This window comes from Struthio camelus, chromosome 2, assembly GCF_040807025.1.
Source record: "Struthio camelus isolate bStrCam1 chromosome 2, bStrCam1.hap1, whole genome shotgun sequence".
NCBI classification, from domain to species: Eukaryota; Metazoa; Chordata; class Aves; order Struthioniformes; family Struthionidae; genus Struthio; species Struthio camelus.
This window is the reverse complement of record NC_090943.1, coordinates 49548691-49574861: the sequence shown is the minus strand read 5'-3', so window position 1 is coordinate 49574861 and position 26171 is coordinate 49548691. Positions and strand designations below refer to the sequence as shown.

Below are 26171 nucleotides of genomic sequence, written 5' to 3'. Positions count from 1 at the left end.
TACTAACCTCTCAGGACAAGAAAGTGATGGATCAGGACCGTCACATGTAGAAAAGTTCAGGAAAACTTAAGAAGACAGACTTACTTGACTGTGGATTACAGAGGTGTGAATAAGAAAAACAAGTCACAAAGTCCATGGAAACACAATTGTGGGCTGGAATAACATGTTTAATCCCACCATGGAAAGTTGTCATAGAAAATGACAAAGGCAAAATGATGTGATATACATTAGACAAGAACCACGCTGCAGGGGGAATAGCCCATCTGTGCAACAGATGAGGGACAAGTAATTAGCTTGGTATCTAGCATGGGCACATCCAGCTGGACCTGGAATAGGATTTAATAATCATCTATGCTGTTGTTCAGTCCATCCCTGTTACATTCTACACAGTCCATAGAGGTAGCTCTCTTCTTACGTAAAATGTATAAACCTTTTTAGAGTCCCTGCTTGGCTTTGGCTGCACTTCTAAATTGAAAGCTATGTCCTCTAAGAAAGTGAGGAGTCAGCCTCAACACAGCACATTAATAAGCCAAGACCAATAAACCTGAAAATCCTTCAGTAGTTTTGTCTACACTGGTGTCATCAAGTTAATTTAAAACCAACAATGATTAATGTTTGATGTGGAATTTAGCCAAGATGCACAGGCAACAGTGAATACATGGATATAGTTAAAAGTAACAAAGAATGAAGAAAAGAGTGCTCCCAACTTACTGTCCCTAACTTCTTATTCTCTGCTGCAAAAACATGCTAACACTATAGACAGCATAGCAACAGTGCAGATCGCATGCTATTCAAATGTTTTTTTGATGCTTTCAGCCAAAGTTACTACCAGTCACGCTTATCTTGTGTTATACTAAAGGACAGCAGTGTCATAACTGTAATAAGACGCATATACAAATTTAGGTAGACTCATTATGAGAACTTCTAAGTTCTGACCCCATCATGTGGATAAATCAGCTTTTCATTTTAAACCAGAGTGCTTGCTTTTGAGCCTCCAGTCCTAATTAGATGATCTAAGCTGCTCACAGCACATTGGCCTCTGCACACCAGCAGCTGCTATCTTTTATTCCAGTAGACAACAAATTGCCAGAGCTGTGGAAAAAATAAGTCCCACTGCCAAGTGTTTCTTAGTAACCATAAGAGCTTCTGCACAAATGTAAAAAAACATACCTTGCATAAAAGTCTAAATAAAAGCTTGCCAACCTACGTGTGGCCATAAGACAGTGAAAGGACCAGAGGAAGGCAGCCTGATAAAAGCAGTAAGCAAAGTGGATGCATTCAGATCTTATTTATATCACGCTCAGTTACAAGCTGTAGAAAAATGAGGCCTGTAACTCATTATTCAGCATGGATCATATGTAACAAGTCTCTATTTAATGATCAGTTACTCCTTATGGCCAGCTGAAGGCCACTGTTTTCAGGTTGGCCATAACCTCTAAATTTTTTTTTTTTTTTTGGTCAAGGTTTCCTTTGGACACTAGATTACTTGGAAGAAAGGTGTCCATGTTGTGATGTTACAACAACCCGGTGCCTTAGTTTTATACTTTGTTGAGCTTCTGCTGTTAGCCTGGGATGGGTGATGGAGGAAGCATCCAGCTGTGCATTTTGTGAGATTCCAGCCTCCTCGTGCTCTTCTGCACATTATGATAAGAGCAATGCTTGTTATGCCAACTATTATTCTCCCTGGAAGAATACCTTTCTTATTTTACAATAGTACTTTAGAATAATGGCAATATCTATCACCACAGGCTCTTCATCAATCTCTTGAGGGTGAACCCTTTTAAGAACATGTTTTTACATATTCTACAGAATTTCCATTTCAGGAGCACACTGCTATGTTACATTGACTTCATTTTCCCATATTTCAGCCTCAAATGAAAGACTTCAGCTGTTAGCAGAAAAACAGCAGTTTTTGTAGTGACATAAGGAATCTGTGGGAGTAAAGAAAGCCCGACATGACATATATAACATTCCTCATAATTCTGGAGATTGTTCATCTTGTATTCAGCAATATGATCTTTTCCCCCAAGGCCTCACAAATACATAACCCTGCTCCTTGATCTAAGTAAACCTCAGAGAGCAATATTCTCCAGCTGAGTTTATAACACAGCGAACTTGCAGAGCGTGCAGGTTACTCCATAACAGTGTCTTCTACTCATCACTTTTTTTTACAGCAAGAAGTATTTGAAAAGTCTGATGTAAAGTGAAGAGGTGGCAGATAATACAAATTCAGACACTGCTGCAAAAGGTCACAATGAAAAGAAGGCAAGAAAGTTTAGCCAAACTGATTTATTAGCACATAGAACTCAAAGCAGCTGCAAAACCACACAGCACCACAAAGCCTACTGTTAAAATGAGAAGAATATTAGAATTGTGGCAGCCCCATGACAGCTGCATTGTCAATTACGAAGAGTGCTCTCCTAAAGAAGAAATGCAGACACCTGAATAGGTAGGAAACAACTTACAGGTTTTTTTTAAGACAGTTCTTATTTCTACTTTTTCATGAAAGCTTCATCCACTGTTCTATGTTGGGAAGAGTCACTGGAGAGAACCTCACTGCACTTACAGAGTCAAGCACCTTTATGACCCTAACCGGCACTGTCTGGTTTGCTAGACAGGTAAGGTACTTGGAAAAATACTGCGATCCTTGTCATCCCCATACTTTTTGGGAGCTTGAGGGGAAAAATATGTGCAAATCTAGAAATAAGAATCAGTAAAAGGTCATGTAACAGACCTAGCGAAAAGCCAGAATTTGTCACCTTATCCCTGGGACATGGATATAGAAGTGGAAGCTGGGCAGAATGCTCAAAAATCAACCACAAAGGAGAAAAAAACAGGCAAGCTTTGCCAAGCAGAAACATCTACAATATGGTCTGAGCCAGACACAAGCTGCCCAGCTTCCAAACTATTTGATTAATGAGCATTCTGAAAATAATAGCTTTTGAGCGATGGTTCTTTAAATTTGTTAGTGTCTTAAGCTTTTGCAAAATATGCAAGCACTCCATATTTAATTTTCAGACTGGCAGTGGCTTAATAGTGTTCAATTTATTCACAGATAAATGCTCAACATTGTGCATCTCAGCATTTACGCTTGTGTGCTTTCAGTACTCTATTGTTCATGGATTGTTGACAATCTGTATTTGAATGAGTAAGAAAGTATGTTCATAAACATGGCTGAATTTGTCAGATTGTTTGTCAGGTAGTCCCAGTGCCGTTAACGCAGAGGTTTCTGGAAAGCTGAAGTTGTTCAGGGCAAGGAGGTTAATTTAAATGAGTTCGACAGTCTAGAAAAGAAGGAAAAGTACTACTGATTTTGAGAAGAGGTGAAGCATCTAATTGCAGCCTTTGTGAAATGAATGAAAAATGCCTGGGTTCTGAGTCAAAGCAGCTAATTGTTTCAAAAGTGGAAGTTAAGTCAGAGTAAAAAGGTTTAAGAAAATCTGGAGGCCAAAATAGATTCATGTTTTTTGATGATACTTAAGTAAAATGCCTTTCATAGTCCACAACATTCAAGCAATTTGCTTTTATGTCTTTTTTGTATTTTGATTATTTGTCTGATTCTAAGGTAGGGTTTTTGTCTATATTTTGAGGTTTCTGAGTCAAGAAGTTGGGTTTTTTTTGAAATCTCAAAAATTCGCATGAGTTAGGAAATTCTACACTCCAGTCAGCCTTAATTAGAAAGCTCTTTAGCAGGGGTCATGCTATGAAGACTAATTTCATTAGGTCCCAACATGACGGAAACATTCTTATCTATGTCAAAATCAAGGTGACATTTCTATAAACTGGTCATAAAATTCTAGAGTTGTAGTTATGACTCCTGTATGGACTTCTTCAAGTTTGATGGACAACTGCCTTTCTGTATGCAGGTGCCTGTCACTGTGTAGGTACAGGCAGTGGAGGTGGAGTACAGTAATAAAAACAAAATTTACTGTAAACTGCCTCAGCAAAAATATTGTAGGCTGTTTATTCAGTTGATTTGTCCTCAGAAATGCTATTGCTGCAGTGAACATCATGCTGTATAGTAGAGCTACTTATTCTGCCTGTTAAAATCCTTGAAGAAATTACCTCAGAAATAATGTGTTCCTAGTACAGGAAGTTCCTGGATAGTTGTGTTTTAATACTCCTCCATCCAGGATGATATCTGCTAAATCATTTAGCAGGAGTCCTGCAGAGGGAAAAGATTAATACACAACCAAGTGCAAGTAAATGTCCTTACTTGGAGGCTTTAAGTGGTGTTTTGGGCAGCAATCTAAGTAATGCCAGGCTAATGTTAGGTAATCATTACTTCTGCACTCCAAAATTTCTCCCTCCATTCCTGTTATGGATTGATTTTAAGAGAGAGAGGGAGGGCTGAGCAGATGGTAACCTACATATTCAAAGCTTAATCAAGGGTCTTAGTACAATGGAGGTTCTACAATGACATTCCTTATTGTGAGGCACACTTCTGCAAAATGTAGCCTCTTAATTCTTTGGAAAGCTCTTTGTGCCGTGCGCTAGTGTAAGGCACTCGTTCTGTGTTTGTATGGGTTAATGTATCTCAGGATTATCTGACTGTTGAATTGTTCCATCATACAAACAATCCTAGTAGATTATATTATCAAACTTATGTCTGAACAGCCAAGTGTCTTGTTATGTTTCCCCCAAAGATTTCTCGATTTTCAGCATCCTAGATGTTCACACTTCTCCCTCCTTTTCCTCCTTAGCTTATCATTTCTGGGAGTGCATGAGAGCTGTGTCATTCTTTATCAGAAAGAGGCCATTTAGTATACCAGCTTTTGGTCCTCTGGCATCAGCGTGATTTGCCTTTCAGCCACGCAACTCCTTGCATGTTAAATTAAAAAGAAAGGGGAGGGGGAGGCTCATTATATTATACTGCATTGAGCTGAAAACAAAAGCATTGAATGTTTGATCCAAGGCTGCTCAGAGTCAAGTGCAGTATTTGACAAGGTTAGGCTTTACTTGGAGTCCTACTGGGTAGGAGCCGAAGTTCAGTAAAGCCTTCAGTACATGTCATGTGCTTGAAGTCTCTTCTGGTTTGGTCCCTCTTGAATTCTGGCCGCCATAGGGGAGACATTGGATGAACAGGATGAAGCACAGTTGGTTTTACTTAACTGAATGGGGAACAAGTTCTGAGCATTTGGAGAAACTCCGCTTTAAAAATATCTGCCATTGGCTTGCATTGGGTGGTGATTTCCTGTCTGTGGACCATCACTGAACTTCTGTCTTTCACATTATTCTTATCTATAATTTAAAATCTGATACATTGTTCAGAGAGAATCAGAAACAACCGAATACTTCTGTGTTCATTGTGTTTCCTGTCCTACCTTCAGGGATAAATTTTAACACTGCTCTTGGTGACTAAGGATAACAACATATGAATTTCACTCACTTTAAGAGAATAACATCAGTTGCTCAGACTATTTTTTTTTTTGATCATTGTGCACACTTACTAAACTAGGACTTTCCTTATTGGCCCAATCTGTCGCCTACATTTTTCTGAAATAATAGCCTGGGTGCCACAGCTCTGAAACAGATGAATTGTTTGTATAGTGTGATCCTCAAACAGATACAGCAACAAAAGCATCCAGCCCACGCTTGCATTGTGTAATTGAAATACAGTATTCATAGCTCTGGAAAAGACTGATAATATTCCTTTAGCTATAATTTCAAAAGCACTAGGTATAAAGAAATAAAATAACTGAAGAGGCATATCTCTGGAAGAATCAGCCAGCAATACATATACATGCATCACCATCCTTCTTGCTCTTGAGATGCAGTTAATACAAAATACAGAAAGCCTGAAGGAAGAAGAAAGGCTATTGAACAACAAAAAAATCATCAGTGAGTGAAAATTCACATAACCATTCTTGACAGCTGCAATTACCTTTGGCCTGCAGCTAGTCATGAGACTGGCAGATACCAGCTGGACAAAATGTGCCCAGAGACATCCGGAGCAGCCAAACAGAAGTGCTCTGCAGCACCTCTGAAGCATATCTGACAGCCCTGCTCTTCTGTGCTTGCTCAGCAAGGAACATATGTAGTGACTTTCTGCGTTATTTTCCATGGGCAAGTAGGGTAGTCTGAATGGTCCATATAAAACCCTTTGAAAGAGGCAATTGATGCTTGGTATAGACATACCAAACTCCTGGATGTTGCTGAGCTGGCTGCAAACTCTTCAATGAGTTCTTGCTTCAGTCCTTTCCCATCATGGTAGAAGTCCTGCTTTATTTAACCTTTTAATAAATAAAGGTAGGTATGACTGTGGTGAGCAAGACCTGCATATGCTGGGGAAATTATGATTGTACCTCCATTTCTCTGTGGGGAAACTTTCTGTGGGTTTAATGAGCCAAATTATACTACTTTGCCTTTACAGAAGCTTCTTTGTAATCCTGTATTTGATATCTGTGATAGTAAACAAGTCCAGTCCTATGGTGGAATTTTGACTTTCACAGCCAATGCGATCCGGATCGCCAGGGCATTCCTGTAGTTGTTAGAGAAGCTTAACTCTTCCACCTCATCTTCTATAATGCACCTGTTAAGAGCCACTCACAGGACAAATATTTCAGTGATTATAAAGCTTATGATTAGTTCTGGGCAGAGAGTAGACCCAACACATTCAAGAATGCGCTTTGTGGGGAGCTGGACTGATTCGAGTTTGCTGGATTTAACAAATACTATCAAACAGCATAAGAAAGTGTTTACTACTGCTGTGTTCTGTGTGTAGTATCTATTTATAGACTGATCTCTGTGCTGTCTGTGTCAGCAGACATCTAAAGTGGAAGTCATCTAAACTAGCAAATAAAACAACAGCCAGCAAATAAATCTCTTCCTGCAAATAATCCAGGTTCCATTGTACAGGAGCAAGTGGCTTTCCATATGTCTACAACTGCTGGCACTTCTGAAGGTCTTACAGAGATCTGTAAAGCCTCAATGATATTGAATTGTAGTTAGCTGTATAAATGCCCATATGAATCTGTGATGACATACCTGAATTCAACTTTACCTTATGCAAAAGCTTTATTGCAGCAAATGACTAAATATTGACGTTGCCTGCTTCACTCTCAGCCATATCTGCTTTTTGCAAACCAAAATATATATATATGTATATATACATGGTGCATTGCAAAACAAAATTTGGGCTTCATGCAAGACAATTAAAAGAGAAATGGAAAATTAAAAGACTGAACTTCAGAACTGAGGAGATTAAAAGGAATCAAGCCTTCTCAGTGATGAGAGAAAGAAGCAAAAAGGCTAGAAAGAAATGCAGGCAAGAACAAACCTGAAAAACAGAAAAGAGCTTCTAAAGAAAGTTCCAGTTCTGAGAGATTTATGCTGTGGCTGCAGACCTCGAAATGACAGACAGACAGAGGAAGTTTGGAAACTGGGACTTACATTGTCTTGCATTATTTATGCATGTAGAAATGTTGTACTCTTTTCACAAGCCACTAAAGAAACAACACTCGTTCTGTTAGAAAATGAGTGATTTCTTTGCATTCACAGTCATTTCTCTTAGAAACAGCTCTGTGCTATTTTATCACAGATGGATTTGGAGAGGGAGAGAATGGGATATTTACTAAATTTGAGACAAATTTTGAATCTTAGCTATTTTTTCTATTAATTTCCCCTCAACCTACTCCAATTTCTTAACGACGTTAGAAATGGGTTCACGTGACTTTCTTGATCCCTTTGGAGAGCAAATTATTTCCCCAGTACTCCCATAGCTATTCACACATGTGAGCAAAGGATTCAGAATGGGGCTGAGCTTGTGCTGGCAACGGTTCTACAGTGCTGCAACACAACCTCCTTTAGCTCTCCTGCAGCCTGCGTTTTTGAGCTGGGGAGACCTTGCATTTAAATCTCTCTTCAGATATAGATCCTCTTCTGTGGCTGGCATTGGTAACTCAATCCTGACATTGCATTTATGTAAGGTCTCATGTTTCTTTATGTGCTTTTTTCTTGTTGCTGTTAGCAACTTTGATTCCAGTCTTGTTACTTCACTTCTGCGGGAGTTCCAGCTCGCACTGTATTTCACGTTTAATGCCTGAACATTTGAAAGATCTCTTTGGTTTAACACAGAAAGAATGTAAAGGGTGTTTAACTGCAAATCCACTTGGAATAATTTTTATGAACTAAAGTTATCTTCTCTCCTTTCCGTTTATCTGCAGGTCTCTCATGATTTTGCAATCAATTTCAATGAAGACAACCCAGAATGTGCAGGTAACACTCACCTCAGGACAGACTGACTGCTGTAGTTTTTCTGTATGCAAAATGCTGTTGTATTTCTTACAGTAACCCCTGAATGTTGTTACAAGTTTTTGTTTTCTTTTTTTAAAGAAAATGGGCAAGAGTTTCAAAACCTGACCAGATTCCAAGCTATCAGATTTAACTTTAGAAACCTTAGAAAGTGCCACATATTTATTTTCTGAAAAACAGATCCCTTTAAAAGTACGTTGTCTGTTTAGCACTTGCACTTCCCCAAATTACTAGGCACTTCTGAAAATGAAGGCGTCTTTTCTAGATTTGTTCAAGGTCTTCAGCTACAGCAGTGTCATATGTTTTGCAGCTAAGGAGGGCAGGACACGCAAAGGCAGGCTTTGCATCCCTGCAGTCAAAAATTCTCTCTCCTTTCTTCAGAGCTAGTCCTTTGGCGAGACCTAAAGCAACAGTAGCTGCAATTCAGCCCAGTGATGTCCAGCCCCAGAGAGTCAGTGCAACAGCTGAGGGCAGTTGCGACAGAAGGAAGCACACTTCCATTGCAGCAAATGCCAGCGTGCCAGTGGGAGCCTGTCTTAACACAGCATAAGATATTGATGTGTTGTAGCAACAGTCACTAATTCTCAGTAGTCAGAGCACAGATTTGTTTAGCAGACTTGCTTAACGTCTTTTATTTGTAAGTGAGATCTTCCTGTGACTGATGCTCACTCTCTAGACTCTCCTGCCACAATTCACCACACATTGTAAAAGATGAGAACAGGACAATAATCTCCAAGTAGGTTACCATGTAATCTCAAACTAACACTTATTTGAGAGTGTTGGTCAATGATCATTGCTGTCTAAAATCCACAGGTCATTGTCTTTATTCTTGTGCTGCCATCCAGACATTGAAACGGGTGTTTCAAAACGCTCTTCTCACTCCAACTTCCTAGCTGCTCCTTTCAGCCCTTTTCAGATTTATCAGTGCCCTTAATTCAGACATGGTCAGCGGAATATACTCAGGATAAGAGTTAAGATGCCAGGAAATGAAGGGAATAAAAGCAGAGAGGACAAGCGATTCAAGGAAGAGTGGCATTAAAAGAATTCAGATTTCATGTATCCTAAATGCAAGACCTCTGTTTTTGGTACAGTGGGCATTCCTGCTTTAATGATGCATTTGGATTGTCAGACTGCCACAGCCTCGGGAGGTCAGATGCTTGAACTGTAACTGGGCATAAGACCTACATTGTTTAGTGTATTTATACAGTGTTTTATGTTGCTTTTAAGGAATTCAAAAAATATCAAGTTAGATGCATGCACCTAGATGTGTTTGTAACTTTGTGAGGTTGGAGTTGAGCTTCTAGTCACGCTGATGGTGTGGGGCTGAGGTGGGGAAGCGGAACAGACTTCAGAATTTTGTCTTGACCAGGAAAAGAAATCATGTTTTGAAATGTGTTAGCTTGCCTGATTCTGGACACAGACAGGTGGGCATCTACACAGGGCATGATCTGTTTACAATGTCTCAGTTAACAGTGGTCAGCACTTAGGTGATAGTTATGCACGTAGTGTTTGACTGCAGCTGTGTTTCCCAGTCTCCTGGAACTTGATGGGACATTTTGGTGCTGTAGGAAATCTAGACTATATTCTTTTTGCATAAGTCAGGGAAAAAACCCTATCAGTCCATATGAAGAATGAATTTTTAGTCCTTCCTTTCCTGCCTCTTTTGAGATCAAGGCTAATTCTTTTATCACCCTGACATTGTTGTATAATGATTTGTATTGACTGGATGCCATTTGAAAAGGCTGTCGCATGTATATAGTACCAATAGCAGGCCAGAAGTTGGACAGACAAACACTCTGTAAGTAAAGAATTTACTATCTAGCTTATGTATGCAAAAGGAAGTGCAACAATGGAAAGGAAAGGAGGTAAAAAATGAAGGAGCTACTTCATGAATATTGCTTTGGCTTATGTCAGTGTTAATATTTGTTGGATAGTTAAGCTTGATTCATTCTTTGCATAAGACTCAGTTATCTGATAAGTTAACCCATCACCTATGAGGAGTTTTGCGGTTAAGAAGCCATAGAAAGATGGTTGCAGCTTGACAGAAAGCCAGGGAATAAATTTTACAGCATTCTCACACACATCTAAAAGATAATAAAAAGTACTTCCTTTGTCCTAGATTCCTAATTATACCTTTCAAAACAATATGCGGTTGGATGAAGGCAAGAAAAGGAGATAGACCAGAAAACGTTGTTTAATCATCTGTTGCAGCTTGCTCATCACCTGCCTGTCATGGATGCTTGATTAGTTCCTGTAGCCAATTGTTCTGTCATGTGTGTCCCACTTTCCTAGGTGTTCTCACTAAATTAGATGGCACAGAGTGCAGTAACACCAACACGTGCTATGAAGAGAGGTTGCTCTTTGGGGCAAGAATAGAAGAGAGATCAAGTGCCCTATTTTCCTACACTATTTTTCCTTGGAATATTTATCTTACTTGCCAGAAAACATGGGTATACTGCTGAAGAGCATCTTGGTTTGAACCAAAAAACAGAGGTTGGGTCCAGTATAAAAACTGTATGTCTGATTTGCTTTTGAGGAATGAAATTCCTGCCTTTGTGGAAGTAGTGAGCTGTCACTGGCACAAGGTAGCATCACTCTACTTTGAATAGTGCCTATGTTAAGATTTCACCTCTTTAACGAGCAGAGGGGTGATTGAGTGTTTCTTACCTCAGTTAATCCCTCATATCCTATGTGGCTAAGAATAATGGATACATGGTTTTTTTAGCTCTACCTGAGGGGAATTTTTTCCTGAGTTTCAATCCACTCTACCCACATAAATCCATCAAGACTACTGAAAATGTTTATGCTTGCACAGTAGCAAATGGGGATATCCTCTGGTCAGCAGGACCTTCCTTTTTAGTGGTAGCACATGAGCAGGGAAGAGTCCCCCTTGGGTCTGAGAGTAACACACACACTGTGTTAACAGTCTCTCCTCTAACTGCAGTGCAGGTAGACACCCCCAAGACAGCTTTAAATTCATTACACATGACATTGGGTACAGTGTAACTGCAGCAGCATAGAGCTCAGCGTGGGCTGAATATTGAGTCAGAGTCACAAAGGGGTTTTGTAGCCTGCAATAAACCCACCCAATGTCTGTAGTTGCAAGGCTAGCTTAGTAGGCTTCTGTAGGCTGCAGTAACGCTTTGGACTGCGTTGCAGATACACCCACGTGCTTGGAGGAAGTGCACAGGACACGGTTGTAAACGGAGAACATTTGATATGAAGATCACTGGGATACATAAACAAATATGGAGCTCCTCACCTTTCCTCCCCTATTACCATTACCACCACCACCTCTACACTATTACCCCCTATTATCAGGCCTAAACTTAAGCCAGACCTACACTTCAGCCAGGCCTAAAGTTAAGCCTAAAATTCACCTAAAGTTAAGCCTAAACTTAAGCCAGGCTCTTTGTGCTCCTTATTGTCTGAGGAAGAAAGTAAGTGACAAGCTCTGAGCTGAACGAACTCTTTTACATCTGCATCCTTACACATACAAATACACATATGCACATACAGTATTTCATCAGAGCTATTAAAAATGGATTGCAATTAAAAACACTAAGAGCTGAATTGTGAAGAAAGGTGCACATTAGCTTATTTAAAATGAAAGGGTACAAGAAAAGTAAGTTGCCAAGTAAGCAGTTCAGATATCCTAACGCATTAGGATATATAAGGAGAGTAGATATTTCTAAAAGATATTAATCTAAGATTGCATACAGAAAAGCGTATTTCTAGAACATGCATTTTTCCAAGTCAAAAGCAACTCTCTTGACACAAACCATGTTAAATCTGTGTGGAATGAGGGGAATAAGATTTATCTCATACTGTTTTAATGCATAAGAAAAAAACAGTGCATCTTGCCATCATCTTAGTGAAGATGTAGGAAGCCTTCATGCAAGATCAGTAAGTACATGTAATGAAGTCCTTAGCAGGTTTAAAATGGGGAGCTAACAAAGGGCCAGTTTTCTGATATGTAATTTAGTCACTGGAATAACAAAGGGAAATTTTGTAACAGTACTTTACATTTTAGCCAATCATAGCTATAATTGGAGAGTGCTATTTTGTCTGTAAGCGCTGCAGTGGAAAAAATATGTTCATAACTACCTATAAAGAGAGAAGACTCTGTTCTCCAGCATGTCAGCCTAGGAGGTTCAGGTGCGTCTTTGTAAAGGAATTACAACTCTCTGATTTATTAATAATGGGTCTGCATCCATATATCCTGTAAACATGACTGAGTAAAATCTCATGAGTAAGCTGGTCTCAGTGAAGACTGAGAAAAAACTCAGTGAAAATTGAGACTGGCTTAGGACCTTACTGAAGTCATTTCATTCTTCAGCATCCCTTACAAAGTTTGTCACATTTTTTCCAGCTTTAGACCTCTAATCCTTTAGGTCTGGTAAGCTGGGAGTTCTGCATGTGGAACCTAATGTGCATCACTTCAAGAAATCCTTCTTCTCAGTGATTGAAAACACCAATTCCCAGTCTGTGATCTGTCAAATACGTCAACAGAATTCTGTTCTCTCTGGTCTGGCTATATATCCTGAAATGAAAAAGCAAAAAATAGCTAGTTCTCCATCAAAACTTCTTGACTAACACTCCTTTTTTTTTGTATATTGTAAAGCGTCCTGTTTATTCCTAGATTTCAGAGGTTTTCATCATGGTCAAATTCAACCATTAAGCAATTACGCAAAATCACCCTGAAAATTTATTTTTTTAGCACGCTGGGGAGACAGGTATTTGAAAGAGGTTTGAATTCCTTAACAGCTCTCGGTTATATATGCCAAGGACAAATTTGATGGTAACTACCATGGTAAACAGAAATAAATACTTGTCTGAAGAGAAGGAGAGAGACATGTTGAAGGGTTTCTGATTTGTGTCTGCTCTTTTAGCATGCATGTTACCTGGTAATCAGCAAGGGATCACTTACACCTTGAACTGAGAAGGATGAAACCCATTACATTGCAAGCTGATACCTGGAAAATACACAATAAAAGCTGCTGGGAAGGAGAAGCATGTTATAATGAATTACATAATGCAAACTAGGTTCAAGGCAGCTGCAGACAGCTTCTCTGAAACTATCTGAAGCTGTTAGTCCTTGCTAATTAAGTGACGTTTTGAATTTATTCATTAAGGATCTGCTTTTTCTTTAAAAAAGCAGAATATTAGTGATGTGCTGCACACTTACTTGCCTCCTATTTGTGTGGCTTTTCACACTAGGAATCCAAGGAGTTGTGGAGGCTTATCAGAGCTGCCTTCCAAAGCTGCAGCTGTATGGGCCAACAAACATTGCTCCCATCATCCAGAAGGTGGCAAAATCAGCATCGGAGGAGACTAACACCAAGGAGGCCTCGGTATGAGCACTATGCTGTTTGGTAGTTTCTTGCTGTGTGATAGATCTCTTCTAGGCAATCACAACAGTGCTTTTTAATGTATGCAAATCATGTCAGTTTTCATTAGCTGCCTTCACAGAAGGCCACTTGAATCTCTCTCAGCTAGAGCAGTGTATCTAACCTTTATGCCATCAATAGTGAACAACTTAAAACTCTTCTCCCACTGTTCTGTTTCCAGCTTTTAGAGGTTTATTACTGTAAAACACCCAGTTCTTCACTGAGGAACCATAAATGGCAGCACTAAGGTACAAAAATGTAGGGGCTAAGCCCTAACAGTGTTGATCGTACCAGGAGATGAGTTCTAATGTTTCCCTCTACAGTCCGCCCAATTTCAAGTGTTTTGCAAGGGCTGTACTAAAACGCTTTTTGTTCGCCTAGCGATTTTCTCCAGCCCTTCCTTTGAAAACTGTAGCGATACAGTTATTGATTTGCTCCTACTGACATGCAGTATTATGTGCCTTTTAGAAGACAGGAAACAAGTCTGTAAGTCTCCATCTGATAAAAAAACCTATGACAGATTTTTTGGACTAAAAAACTTACGCATAGGTGGTGTTTTAAATGTATGTCATTGAAATGCCTTATTTTTCTTCTGCCTTCCAGACAGAATGAGAGAAAGGGAGAATGAGAGAATAGGAAAAACTATGAGAGCCATTGGGTTTGAAACATCTATAAATATAGCAGTGATGTGGGAGTCAAGGGTGTGAGAAATCCTTGCATACCTCAGCAGGAAAAATGCCTATGTATAGGAATAGAATAGAGCTGTGTACTGGCATGCAACTCATCGCCAGGCCTGAAGCTTTCCTAAGCGTTCTTTATGTGGTGAGCTATTTTCTAAGTCTTATTATGGCAGCAGTTCCCAGACTTTCTGTTCATAACTTTGGGTTTGTAATTGTCACTTCAATGCCATTTCCAAGACCTTGATAGTATTTAGAGTCTCAGTCCCAGAACAGGGAATTGCTATGCTTTAATCTCCATACCCACCGAATTTTAAGGTGCCTCACTCTGTTCCCACTACTGTCCCTGAACTAATATGTCACATTGAATAAGTTACTTCATCCTTCTTAACCTAAATGTCCCCACTTGTTTGTTTGAAAATAAATTAATTTAGAGCACTACTCTTCAAGATAAAATCCTCTCCTTGCCCGTTTTGTTTTTCTCATGACAAGAGGCAATGAATAAAACCCTGTGTGAGTTGTTATAGCTGTATATACATAGACTTTAATGATGTCTTGTGTGTTGGTATCGCTTATGCACAGTGACCAAATTCTACAACTTGCTCATTTTTTTTATTAACACACATTTGTTAAATGATTCCAGCTGCCCAACTATTCATAAAGGACCCAAGTGAGAGTCACTCTTCCCCATTACCAAATGAAGATGTCACAGCCCATTTGATCCCAGTCCAGTGGACCTTGGAGTTTTGGGAATGAAATGACAAGCACGCAAACTTGCTTCCTCTCCTTTAGAGAATGAGAAAATCTCTCTTCAGGGTTCTGTATGAAGTGTCAGAATATGGATATAGCCTCCCCTGTGCACAGATATGCATGCCCTTCATCTCCTCAGAGACCCCATTACTCTGCAGAGTGCAACCGACCTAGCCTGGTGTGGTGCTTCTCCCACAGGCACCAGGGTCACCCTCAAGTTTGCAGAGGGCTGCACCAATCCCACTTGCCCGTTAGCAAGGTTCCTCTGCAAAGTGCTGTCATAACCTCCCTGACAGCTCTCCTACAGGCTCGAAATGCTTCGATACCCCATTCCTCTCTGCCTCCCACTGGTTCCTAAGGAAAAAAATGTAATCAGAAACTGTCAGCAGAAGTGATTGTGTAGCAGATGGAAAACAGAGCTAGTGAGGAGCTCAGGACTGTTCCAGACTTCCCAGCCAAAGTCCTTACTCTCCCTTTCCTAGCAGCTAGAAACCCCCTTCTCTGCACCCTGCATTCCTTGGCTCTCTCAGCTCCTGGAAATTACCTGAACTAGAGCTAAAACACAACAGAGAATAAATCAGTAGCTGAGGATGTTTGCCTGCAAAAGGCACTTAACATTTAAGCCACTATAAAGGCTCTCTTCTGTTTTAAATAAAAGTCCATGGGTAACAGTTACCAGGAACACTTTTAAACTAAAAAAGAGCAAGCAGCTTTAGAAGATTAACTAATGACATGAATGATGTGTTTTTTCATTTCTTGTCCAACAACTTCAGCAATATTTCATCTTGCTGATTCTGACGGATGGCGTCATCACAGACATGGCTGACACCAGAGAGGCCATTGTCCATGCCTCTCACCTCCCCATGTCGGTCATCATTGTCGGGGTGGGGAACGCCGATTTTAGTGACATGCAGATGTTGGATGGCGATGATGGGATCCTGAGGTCTCCCAAGGGCGAGCCTGTGCTTCGAGACATCGTCCAGTTTGTGCCATTTAGGAACTTCAAGCATGTAAGCTGACTTTTCCACCCATTCCACAGAGGGCTGGGTGGGCCCTGGGGCTGGGCTTCACTTTGAATGGGAATAAATATTGAATAAGCCTATGGCATTATTGTCTCAGAAAGGGAGAAAAAACAAATACAGAATGAAACGTGCTCCATTAGTGAGCTGGGGAGGGTGGGAAAGGAAGAGATGGGGCAGAATCCTTGTGCTTCTTGTGGTGCCAGTCCTCACCTCGTAATATGAGCTCTTTGTTGCTATATTTTCTCCCTTATTTTGTTTTGGTTTTCCTCTCTGACTTATCTTTCCTAGTCTTTCTTTCCGTTCTCTTTGCATCTCTTCTATGTTAGAGCCATTGCATTTTGCCTGCCATTCCCACACATATGCACCATCTCTTCATTTCCAGAGACAGTTTGAAATCGCTGTGAAGTTGTACTTACAGTGTTCCCTAAGAAACTGTTTCTGTATTGAAATTCAACCCCCTAAGTCCTCACAGGCAGAACTACCCACCTAGAGCATCCTGGCTGCCTCCAAACCCCGTCCCCAACTCTATACAAGAATGCATTCAAGAAAGTGGTGTTAGTAAGAGCTTCCCTATGCCTTCAGCCTGCGCTTCCTGCCTGACTCCAGCATGGTGTAGGAGATGCTCTGGAAGAGAGCAAATGACAGACCCAGCATTAACTTACTTGCAAAGTTGAAATAATCCCTTGGACATGTACGCTTTCTTCCTCAGTCACCCCCTCTCCATTGCAGCATCTGTCCCCAGGGACTTACTCAGCAGCTGGGTGGAGATAGTATTAACCCACTGAAGGAGCTTTCCCCCATGCAAACAGGTTTTCCAAGGTGCTTTTCCTCCTCAGGGAGGCATGGAATTGACCACTGTGTTCCTCTCTGGAGCTGATCACTTCCCTTTCCCTCCATCTGTCTCTCTTTCTTCCCCTCGTTCCTTCTGTTATGTTTAAGTAGTTCTGCTTACCATGTTTTACTCATCATGGTGTCTAAAAAGGATTTCCTCAGTATTTGATTGGAAAAGTCCTTTACCCCGCAGTGTTTCTGACTCTCATTCTCCTCTTGAGTTTACCCTTTCCAAACTGCTCCTGTGCTTTAGTGATCCTCAGCGCTTGATTTGTCCCACAGAAGTTTTCAACTCTAGGTCAGTTTTGACCTCCATATGGGTTTGCAGTGCTTACATTTCTTTAGTTTTTCTAGGTTTTCCTGTAATCACAGGAGATTTTTTTTTTTATTTTTGCTACCTCCAAAATAGTTTCTACTCAAGAGTTGTTCACTTTTCTCTCTTCAAAATACAGTTTTGCCATATTTGTCTTAGATCTAGACCTCCTTCTTTCTTTTGCAAACTCTTCTGAGGAATAACAGAAACAGACTTGTTCCTCTTTTCCCTCTACCTTTATGTAAAGGATGGATCCTCATATGATGTAAAACTCACCTTGTGACATTACCTCAGTGGAACCATGTCAAATGGCTGCAAATCTGCCCCTGAACTGCAGATATGTACATTTATATGTCAACTGTGCCACTCAGTCAGCTATTAAGTATCTACTGTAACAAAGTATGAGCATGACCTGCTCACAGCTTGCAATTCTCCTTCAACAGATAATCACAACCTACAGTGCTGCAGGGTAGTCTATTGTAAAAGTGTTGAGAGGCAAGTTATTTATGGGATGGTGCTAGACCTACTTTCAATTAGTTGAAAATATGTTTCTGCAAGGAACTGGCAAAGCCAGCTGCATTTGTTATTTTTAGTTTCACTTTGTGACTTTAGAACAAAGTTGAAATCATGCTTGATTGAATAGATTAACGTTGACAGTTGCAGTTCTGTCTGGGCGCTGAATATATTGTGCCTCTAGTGTTAACTTGTGAGTGATTCTAAGTGTGATTTTAATTGCTAGCATTGGTCAAATGACAAGTAGGTATTATTTTTAGCTGTTTTAGATTAACTTCCCCAGCACTAGGAAAGGATAGCAATCTTACAGTTACTGCTTTTGTTAAATAGGGATACTTTTCTCCCTCTTTCTCTCAGTAACAGAGATAATATAGATACAGGGATGAATAATGTATTTGCTATGTCACAAAAGCCTAGGAATCTTATGCAGCTTGATGTTTAGTCTGTTTATTGAGATCTTTCAGCATTTCCACAAATGCCAGTGTAATGGCTGAATGCCCATAACAACAGCTACTTCTGGCTGAATTTCTTTATTGCGTAAGTAATATATCACATAATATCTCTCTGAGTAAACTGACATTCACAGCCGTCTTGCTTACTTATCCTCAGCACAAACAGAAGGCTATGTATGCCTTTTGGGTCAACTGGTGAAATAATTTTTTGGTAGAAATGAGTGTAATGTTTTGATTCAAAATTTTCTTTCCCCACAGAGAAATACAGATTTAACACAAATTTGGGGAGGTTTTTTTGTCAGATTGGTTCTGGCTATGCAAGAGAATTGCCACAGATCAGCATATTACATTTGACCGTTTTAATTAAAAAATACATTTATTAAAAAAACACATCCCATTTGTCAAAGTACAATGTGTTCAGTTTTGTTACTTAGGATGCTCAAGTATGAAGTAGAAAACAATTTTGAAAGATTTCAATAGAAAGATTAAATATCAAGTGGTATAAGGTTTACAGACTTTTCTGATGAATCAGATATTTATTTATGCCTAAATCTGTATTACTTCCACTGCTGACAGAAAGAGGGAAGAAAATGCTATTGGGAGGTTACTATTTTTATTCTTTATTTTGCTGGAACAGGAAAGCAAAATTCACTAGGAGTCAACCCAAAAAGGTTTTTTTTTTCATTACTTCAATTCTCAGGTCAGACTGCAAATCAAGATCTCGTATCTATCCAAAGAGATCAAAAATAGTCCTTCAAAGAGCTGTCCCTGTGAGTTGGTGAGTTTGACTGTAGAGAAGGTTCTGATCCAGCAAGGCACTCATACAGGCACTTAACTCATTTCACTTAGTTACAGTTATACCTAAAACTTTGTACCCACTTAAGCAGGCTTAAGACTGAAGAGAGAAAAGAAAGCTTTATTACAAGGGTTTAATCTTCTGCACGATACGGCGTATCAGGAGTACTTCAGAAAAGCCTCTTGCCTTATTGACTATCCCTCTTTAAGGAATACCTTTGATGCTGTAAAAATAATAATAATTGTAGTGATTCTTAGCAAATCCTGTAGTTGCAGAGGTTTGATAAAACCAGGGTAACCATTATTGTTTAAAAATTGTCCCACATTATATTGGGTGATGTGTGCAACTCACTACAGGGGAGCATAAAAAATAGAGGGAAAATATTTTCTCTGAACCCAAGTGGATTTCTGCTCTCTGTAATTATCACCATCCCAGCAATGTGAGTGTCCTTCACGCAAAACTGTGGAACAGTGATGCTCGCAATCACTGAAATGCAGATGAGGAGAACCACCTGTCTCAATCCATTTATAGTTATATTTTAAGAACTGAAATTTTCTGCCTTTAGAAGGGATGATAGATTGTGTGCACAAATTTGATGCCACAAGTAGATTGTACTCCTCTCTGCATTGTGTTTAATCATAAAGCTTAACAACTGACTTAATAACACGTATGACAAATGAGGGTGGAAAGCATAGCTCTTACCACTGCAAGGAGCAACGTTTAGCACCGTGCATTGTAATTAAAGATGAAGCATCGTGAGGCTATAGAACTGAATCAACAGTTATTTGTAACATATACCAGTTATCATCAAGGGGGATTATTTTTCTGCTGCCAGCTGATCTTATTGTTGTGTATTAGCTATCAGTTGAGAACTATTAATCTTGAGGTATTAATCTTGAGGTATTTATTGCTAGGATGCTCTCCGAATATAGCTTTTAAATGCTTGGAAAATGTTAGAGTAAAACATTAATGTATCATCTGGGTTAAAAACCCAATGAAAGGTAACTTTTACACAGCACCATTGGCCTGAGACTGTTTTATAGCTCAAAAGTTACTGGTTCTGATTCTCATTTATAGAAAAGCTCATTTGCATTATCCAGCCTAAAAGTGGGAGTGCTTTGCCATCACAAAGATACATATGGTACAGGTAGCCCTGACTATCGGACAGGAAGTCACCCCTCGTCCCAGTTTTGCGATTTACCCTACTAGAAAGAACTCCGGGACTAACACACATCACTGCCATGATGAAACTCTGTAAAGCAACAGTCGTCTGTTCAGACCTAAGCACTGAGCCAAGCCAGCTATCCTGGGACAACTGTGTGTGGGCCCACACTTAGCTGGCTTCACCTCTGAGCAATAGTAAATGTGTCAGCTTAAGCCTCAGTGAAAGGCTTTTTATTTCACATGCATGCTGGGCTAGCAGGGCATATCTGGGAACTTCTGTGCTAACGCCTTCAGTGGTGGTGATTCAGTGGAGCCCTTACAGCGTCCAGTCTGAAGGGCTGACCGCTCATTTGGGAAAAGGGGATGTGACATAGGGAGACAGCAAACAGTGACAGTAGGATGATGCAGAAAGATGAGTGTGGGCCCAGTTTTCAGACACGTGGACTACACACGTGATCTGGAGAAGCTGATGGTGAGTGCTGCTACACAGCATTTTTTAAAATAAGGCAGTGTGAAGTTTCCTAATTGCTAGGGCTTGTGTGTGTGGTGATGACTCAGGATTCTTCCCCTGCTCCTGTTTTTATCCTGTATGTAGGGCTGTATTTCTGGTAGGATGGCAGACAAGCAGGTTAAGTGTATATGCAGCTTTGGCACGCTGTGGAGAGATTAAAAAAATAGTAATTCTCAGTAGCGACACAGAAATCAGCCAGTTGCCTGACTTCAACGGATGTTTTCTGCTGATTTCAATGAGAGCAGGTATAAGTGAGAGCAGGGCACCTGTGCTAAGCCCATGAATTGTATTTTGAAGGTTTAAAATAAATGAGTCCTGTTACTGTGCAACACCTGGGAAAAAATGCTGTTCTGTCATGCAAAGTATGAGTTCTGCCTTGTCAATTTGTTTATGCAGAAACGTTCCAGACTTTTGCCTGTACAAACATTTTGGTATAAATGTCTCAGTAAGGAAATACTGGCTCCTCTCAGTCAATACTAATCATACACATGACTCAACACCACTGGTAGAGTAAGTTTTGTTTCTAGTTTTGCTAGTGATGCCTTTGTATTTATAACATTGTAATATTTGACGCTGGAATTTGTAATACTCCCTTTCTGCATCCCTGGATTAGTGTGCCTATGAATAGCAATAAGGTAACCATGTACATCCTCCTGTAAGATTCAGGAAATACAAGGATTGAGCCTCATGACAGACAGTAGGGCAAAAAATCAGCCAATCCAGCTACTTTGTGACATGACGGTTTTGAACGCTGGGTGAAAATATTAGAGTCAATAAGGAGGGAAATGTTCATTAGCGTGGGAAAAACTACTCGGTGTACAGAAACATGACCCAGCTACAGGCTGAGGAGTTGCTGTGCATCAGCCGAGCTCAGTGTCTAACCCATGTGTGCTCTAACTGGAGATAATAAACATGTTAGTTTAAACCTCTAATACTGAAGTTTAAGCATTTGCATTTTTACTGCATTTCTGTGGTGGACTCAGAGAGGAACATGGTTAGGTAGGCTGGCTCAAAGGGGGATTGGAAGCAGCTTTATCAAAATACTTAGAAACAGCCAAATCCAAAATAGAGGGCAGCAGAGTGCTTTTGAGCTACATAGAAGACTAGGAGTCCAGTTCTGTCACTGCTGAGTACAGGGGCTGGAGAGCAACCTCACAGCATGTGCAGGTAATGGTTGCCCGTAACAGGTCCACAGACCTCCACTGTTTAAAATGAAGCATTTATCAGGGTGTCAGGCAGCAACGGTATATTGTCAATGGAGGGCACAGATTCTCATTGCACTGGGAGGTAGCTCTTCTCCCTGCCTCGGGTGAAAGCCCTTGGCCATCTCTACATTTCAGGGACAGCAGTTCTTATGCAGAGCTGCCACTGCTTGACACCCACCATTTATATGTTGCAGGAAGGTCTTTAAAGCCCCCCCCCCCCCCAAAGCCTAGGAATGAAGCTCTCTGGTGAACATGTTTAATTCCAATGAGAACAAAATATTTTCATTTGAATTAAAACTTCCCCAGCCACTAAAAGAGCGTGACAGAGCCTGGACATGAGAACGGTGATGAAGGCCTCCCTTTTACTCAGATGTGCACTCATGTTCAACTTAAACTCTGCAGGCTTGCTCATTGAGTATTGATGTATGGAGTCTTTGCAGCCCTTTTCATTGCAGTGTGGTGCTCTCACAGACTGCAGTCAAGTTTTGGGCAATAGCTGCCTCTGAACTTAAAACAGTTCAGATGGACACGGAACTCATGCCGAGTACTTTTGGCTTTAGCATAGTTTGGACAGCTAGAGATACGAGCCCAAAATGACTTACAAAATGAAGTTCCAGCAGTACTGCCATTCACTTTGAGTTTTTATGCTCTGCATTTCTGTACCATACTTCCTACTTTGATCTTATGGCACCAATGCTTGTAAAACCCATTGGCACTTCTAGCATAGTGACAGGTTAACCTCTGTGTTTTCTGCCATTTCCTGCAGGCATCCCCCGCTGCTCTAGCAAAAAGTGTTTTGGCTGAAGTTCCAAACCAAGTCGTGGACTATTACAATGGCAAAGGGATAAAACCAAAATGTATGTCAGAGTACGAGTCTTCCAGGACACTAGCTCCATGAACCTGCCCGCACTCTTTTACAAAATTAAAGAAAAAAATGCTACTGTCTACAACTACTGTACTTAAGAATGAAACAAACAAAAAAATAGCACGTTTTGGTGATTTTTAACTTAAATACCTTTTTTTTTTTTTTGCATGTCTAGCCTAAAGGCTTAAATCTGTTAAGCGGTTGTATTGTTGAAAACTTTTTATGAGGAAAAACATCCAGAAAAAAGTGAACTCTTTACATTACAGCATGTCACCTTGAAATAAAACATTATCTGTATCTGTTTTTTATACAGGTTTGTTGAAATTTTGCTAAATTTCTTATCTTTACACTGTAAAGTATTTTGAAATATTTATTGAGAGTCGATAGCCAAAATGTCTTTGCTTTAATCTGCTATGAACGGAGAGATTTTTCAAAATGGCAGATGCATGAACTGTATTTTGCATGTTTAAAATAAAAACAACAGTTTTGTAGTTGTTGTCTTTATTTCTCTCTCTGCTATAAAACTGCCTGCTCTCAACCTCCATATTCTGAGAAAAGGGTAATAAAGTGTTCCAAGGGAAAAGCATGGACATTTCTAATGTTAGCAGCTTATAATGTGGGTACCTAAACACGCCTACTCAGTCTGTGGCCTGACTACCAACTTTCCAAAAGCCTGATGCATCCAATTATTATGAAGGGTTCAGACTGCAGCTGCAAACAGATCTAGCTTGGAGGGCATGGTCCTTCAGGATTGCATGTCTTAAAATACGCCTGCTTAATCCAAATGAACTGATTGGCTTTCTAACCGGTTGTATTTTGGCTACCCAGATTTTTAATCTGTTATGTTGAGGAATTTTTATTTTGTTTCATTTGTATTTTTTAGTCTCACATACAGTATCCAACTTTGTGTGACACATTTTCTGAAAGAAATTTTGCATGGCCTGATTTTGTGACAACTAGTAGTTTGAAACTTCATTCACATATAGATCACTTGCGTGTGACAGAAAGACTGGTTTCGTTCCAAAAGAATATATTCAAGCCACTATTTTAAAGAAGCGGAACAAGAATAGATTGACAGGGGATTGATTTCTCCATTGAAATATGTATATAAATGAAGAAACTAGGATCGTTGTGATTCCTAGTGTTTGAATTTTGGCTTATTAATTTGCTAAAAGACAGTAGTGAAAGATGTAAGTTGTTAGAAGTTAAAGATAAGATTCAACCAAAAATAATTTTAGGGTAGAATTTTACAAGATGCACACCTTTGGACCAGTTGTGCTCTTGTTGAAGTGAGTATGTTTTTATTGCTACTTCCTGAAGAATCTGTGTCAGGCCAGCGTTGAGTATCTTGGAAAATTTTACCCAGAAGCAGATTTTGTTTTGTTTTTAGAACTATGTATTTCAAAGTGAGTTTGCCACTAATATAGAACTCTAGCTTCCTTGTTCTCATTTTACAGTAATTTCCATGGGCTCAGCTTTGATTGATGATTTGGTACCATAAAATGGAGGTAATGTATAGCCAAGATACATGGGGCTGTCTTCCCAGCACATTCAGTTCTGTTCTGTCTATATCCTGCAGTGCAATCCGTCATGCTTGCTAGTAAAGATTCGTTCAGGTGACTGGATACTGAACAGCAGAGATACCTGGCAGCCAATATCACTTGTTTATAGTCATAAATTATCTGGAGAGGTCCCAACTGATAGATCTCAAAACCACATTTTTATTTAATGGTTGACTGTTCATTCAAGGGCCTACCCCAGCAGACTGTACATCTGTCCCTCTGCAGATGTATTTCAGCTAGAAGCTACTGTGATCTTTCCTACTATCTCAAGCATCATTCTGCCAATGTATCTTTATTTCTAATCTAAAATATCTCTCGTTTCTTAGTCCCATTCCCCACCCTTTTTTCTTTACTTGCCTACTCTCAGAAGGCACGTTTTCTAGCTGTTAAAGCACGTGACTGAAAAGTCAGTGACTCCATACTTTTTGCTCCTCCAGTATCTTCTTTTGTAATCTTGGGCAAGTTGTTTAACTTCACTGCACCTCAGACTCCCCCTCCGTAAAATGATGGTCACTGCCACGTATTTATGAGTATCTTGCAATGGTACTGGGGAACTTTAATATTTGAAAAGGGATTTGAGATTCTCCGAGAGATGATTGTGCTCTTGCCATGTAAAGAATATTACTTTACCCCACGCACGGATTTAGAGAGGTAAAGGGCAGCTGAGGAGGGGTTAAGCCTTTTCTTTATTATTATCCAGCCTGAAGTCTTTGAAGCCACTGTCATTCAGATCAAGCGGAGCTTCTCTGTGACTTGTGAGGTACACCCTTCATGCCTAATCAGTACAGAAACTGTGGTGCTGCAGAGGTGAGTGGGAGGATACCTGATGAAGACCACGTGATTAAGTTCACTTTTAAGGAGGATGTGAATTGATCAGTCCCATGGTTTGGCTGTTTCTTGATACTTTAGCAATTTTATTGCATGTTTTTTTCATTCAGCAAAACATTTTTCATAAACTATTTGCATTCAAAGATTTTAGGCCACCAGAGAGCATTTGGAGCGCTTGATCTGAGTTACAACATTACCTTACTAGTCAGCATGACAAATGGTGTAACGCAGCTCTCTCTGCATTACCAAACATTCCCTGTTTTCTGAGTTTGTAATTTGTTTAGTAATTCTTTGGGAGAGGAGGAGGAAGGAAGAAGATTAATTTCTGTTTGGTTTCTTTTGATACATAATTTTTTGAGCTTGACTGAGTCCAGTCCCGAAAATATTTGCTCTGGAAGCACAGGGTCACAGTAAGGGATCTCCTGATCAATGTATTTTCTGGTACTATCTGAAAAATCTCAGGTTTAGATTAAAAAGATCCCATTTTTCTGAAATTGAATCATTATGGGGAAATAAATCATTTCTGACAACAGCTGCTGACAGGGAAAAATGACAAAATGCTTTATTAGCGGCATGCGGATACATTTAGGTGGTTTTGTTATATGGAAATATCTATTTTTATGCACATTTCTTTGTGGAAATGTTGCATTAATAGCTCATATTGAAATGAAATTATTTTAAGTGGTGGTATCGACTTGCAACATTTGGATGGTCCTGAATTTGTATTTTTTACTTTTCTTTGGAAGAGAGGGGAAATGTTAACATTAACATGTTCCAATTTGGAATACATTTTGAGGGTTCAAATTTCAAAATCTTGGAACAACTCATACTTCTTCCCCCTTTTTTCTTTCCATAAAAAACTTATTTCTAAAGTTTTAAGAGCAGTTATCTGAAACGGCTGGAGAATCTCCATTCTACTAGTTCTCTTTTGCACTATGCCAGCATTTTCAGGCCTATATTAAAAGTATTTATTTATCTTGGAGTTAAGCTAGATTTTAGCTATGGTTTCCCTCTTGTCTGTGTAAGAAAGCTTTCAGCA

At 39.8% G+C, this 26171-nt stretch overlaps 1 protein-coding gene across 3 annotated transcripts in view; it reads left to right on the top strand.

Moving 5' to 3' along the window:
* Positions 1-23233, top strand: part of CPNE4 (copine 4) — a 230097-nt gene extending 206864 nt beyond the window's left edge. For all 3 annotated transcript variants that reach the window (XM_068935605.1, XM_068935604.1, XM_009687853.2), the window contains exons 13-16: positions 8166-8217; positions 13474-13607; positions 15844-16080; positions 22644-23233. In XM_068935605.1, coding sequence (XP_068791706.1) covers positions 8166-8217; positions 13474-13607; positions 15844-16080; positions 22644-22775 — 555 coding nt within the window. In that variant the 3' untranslated portion in view covers positions 22776-23233. The remainder of the gene's footprint in view (positions 1-8165; positions 8218-13473; positions 13608-15843; positions 16081-22643) is intronic.
* Positions 23234-26171: the final 2938 nt, after the last annotated feature.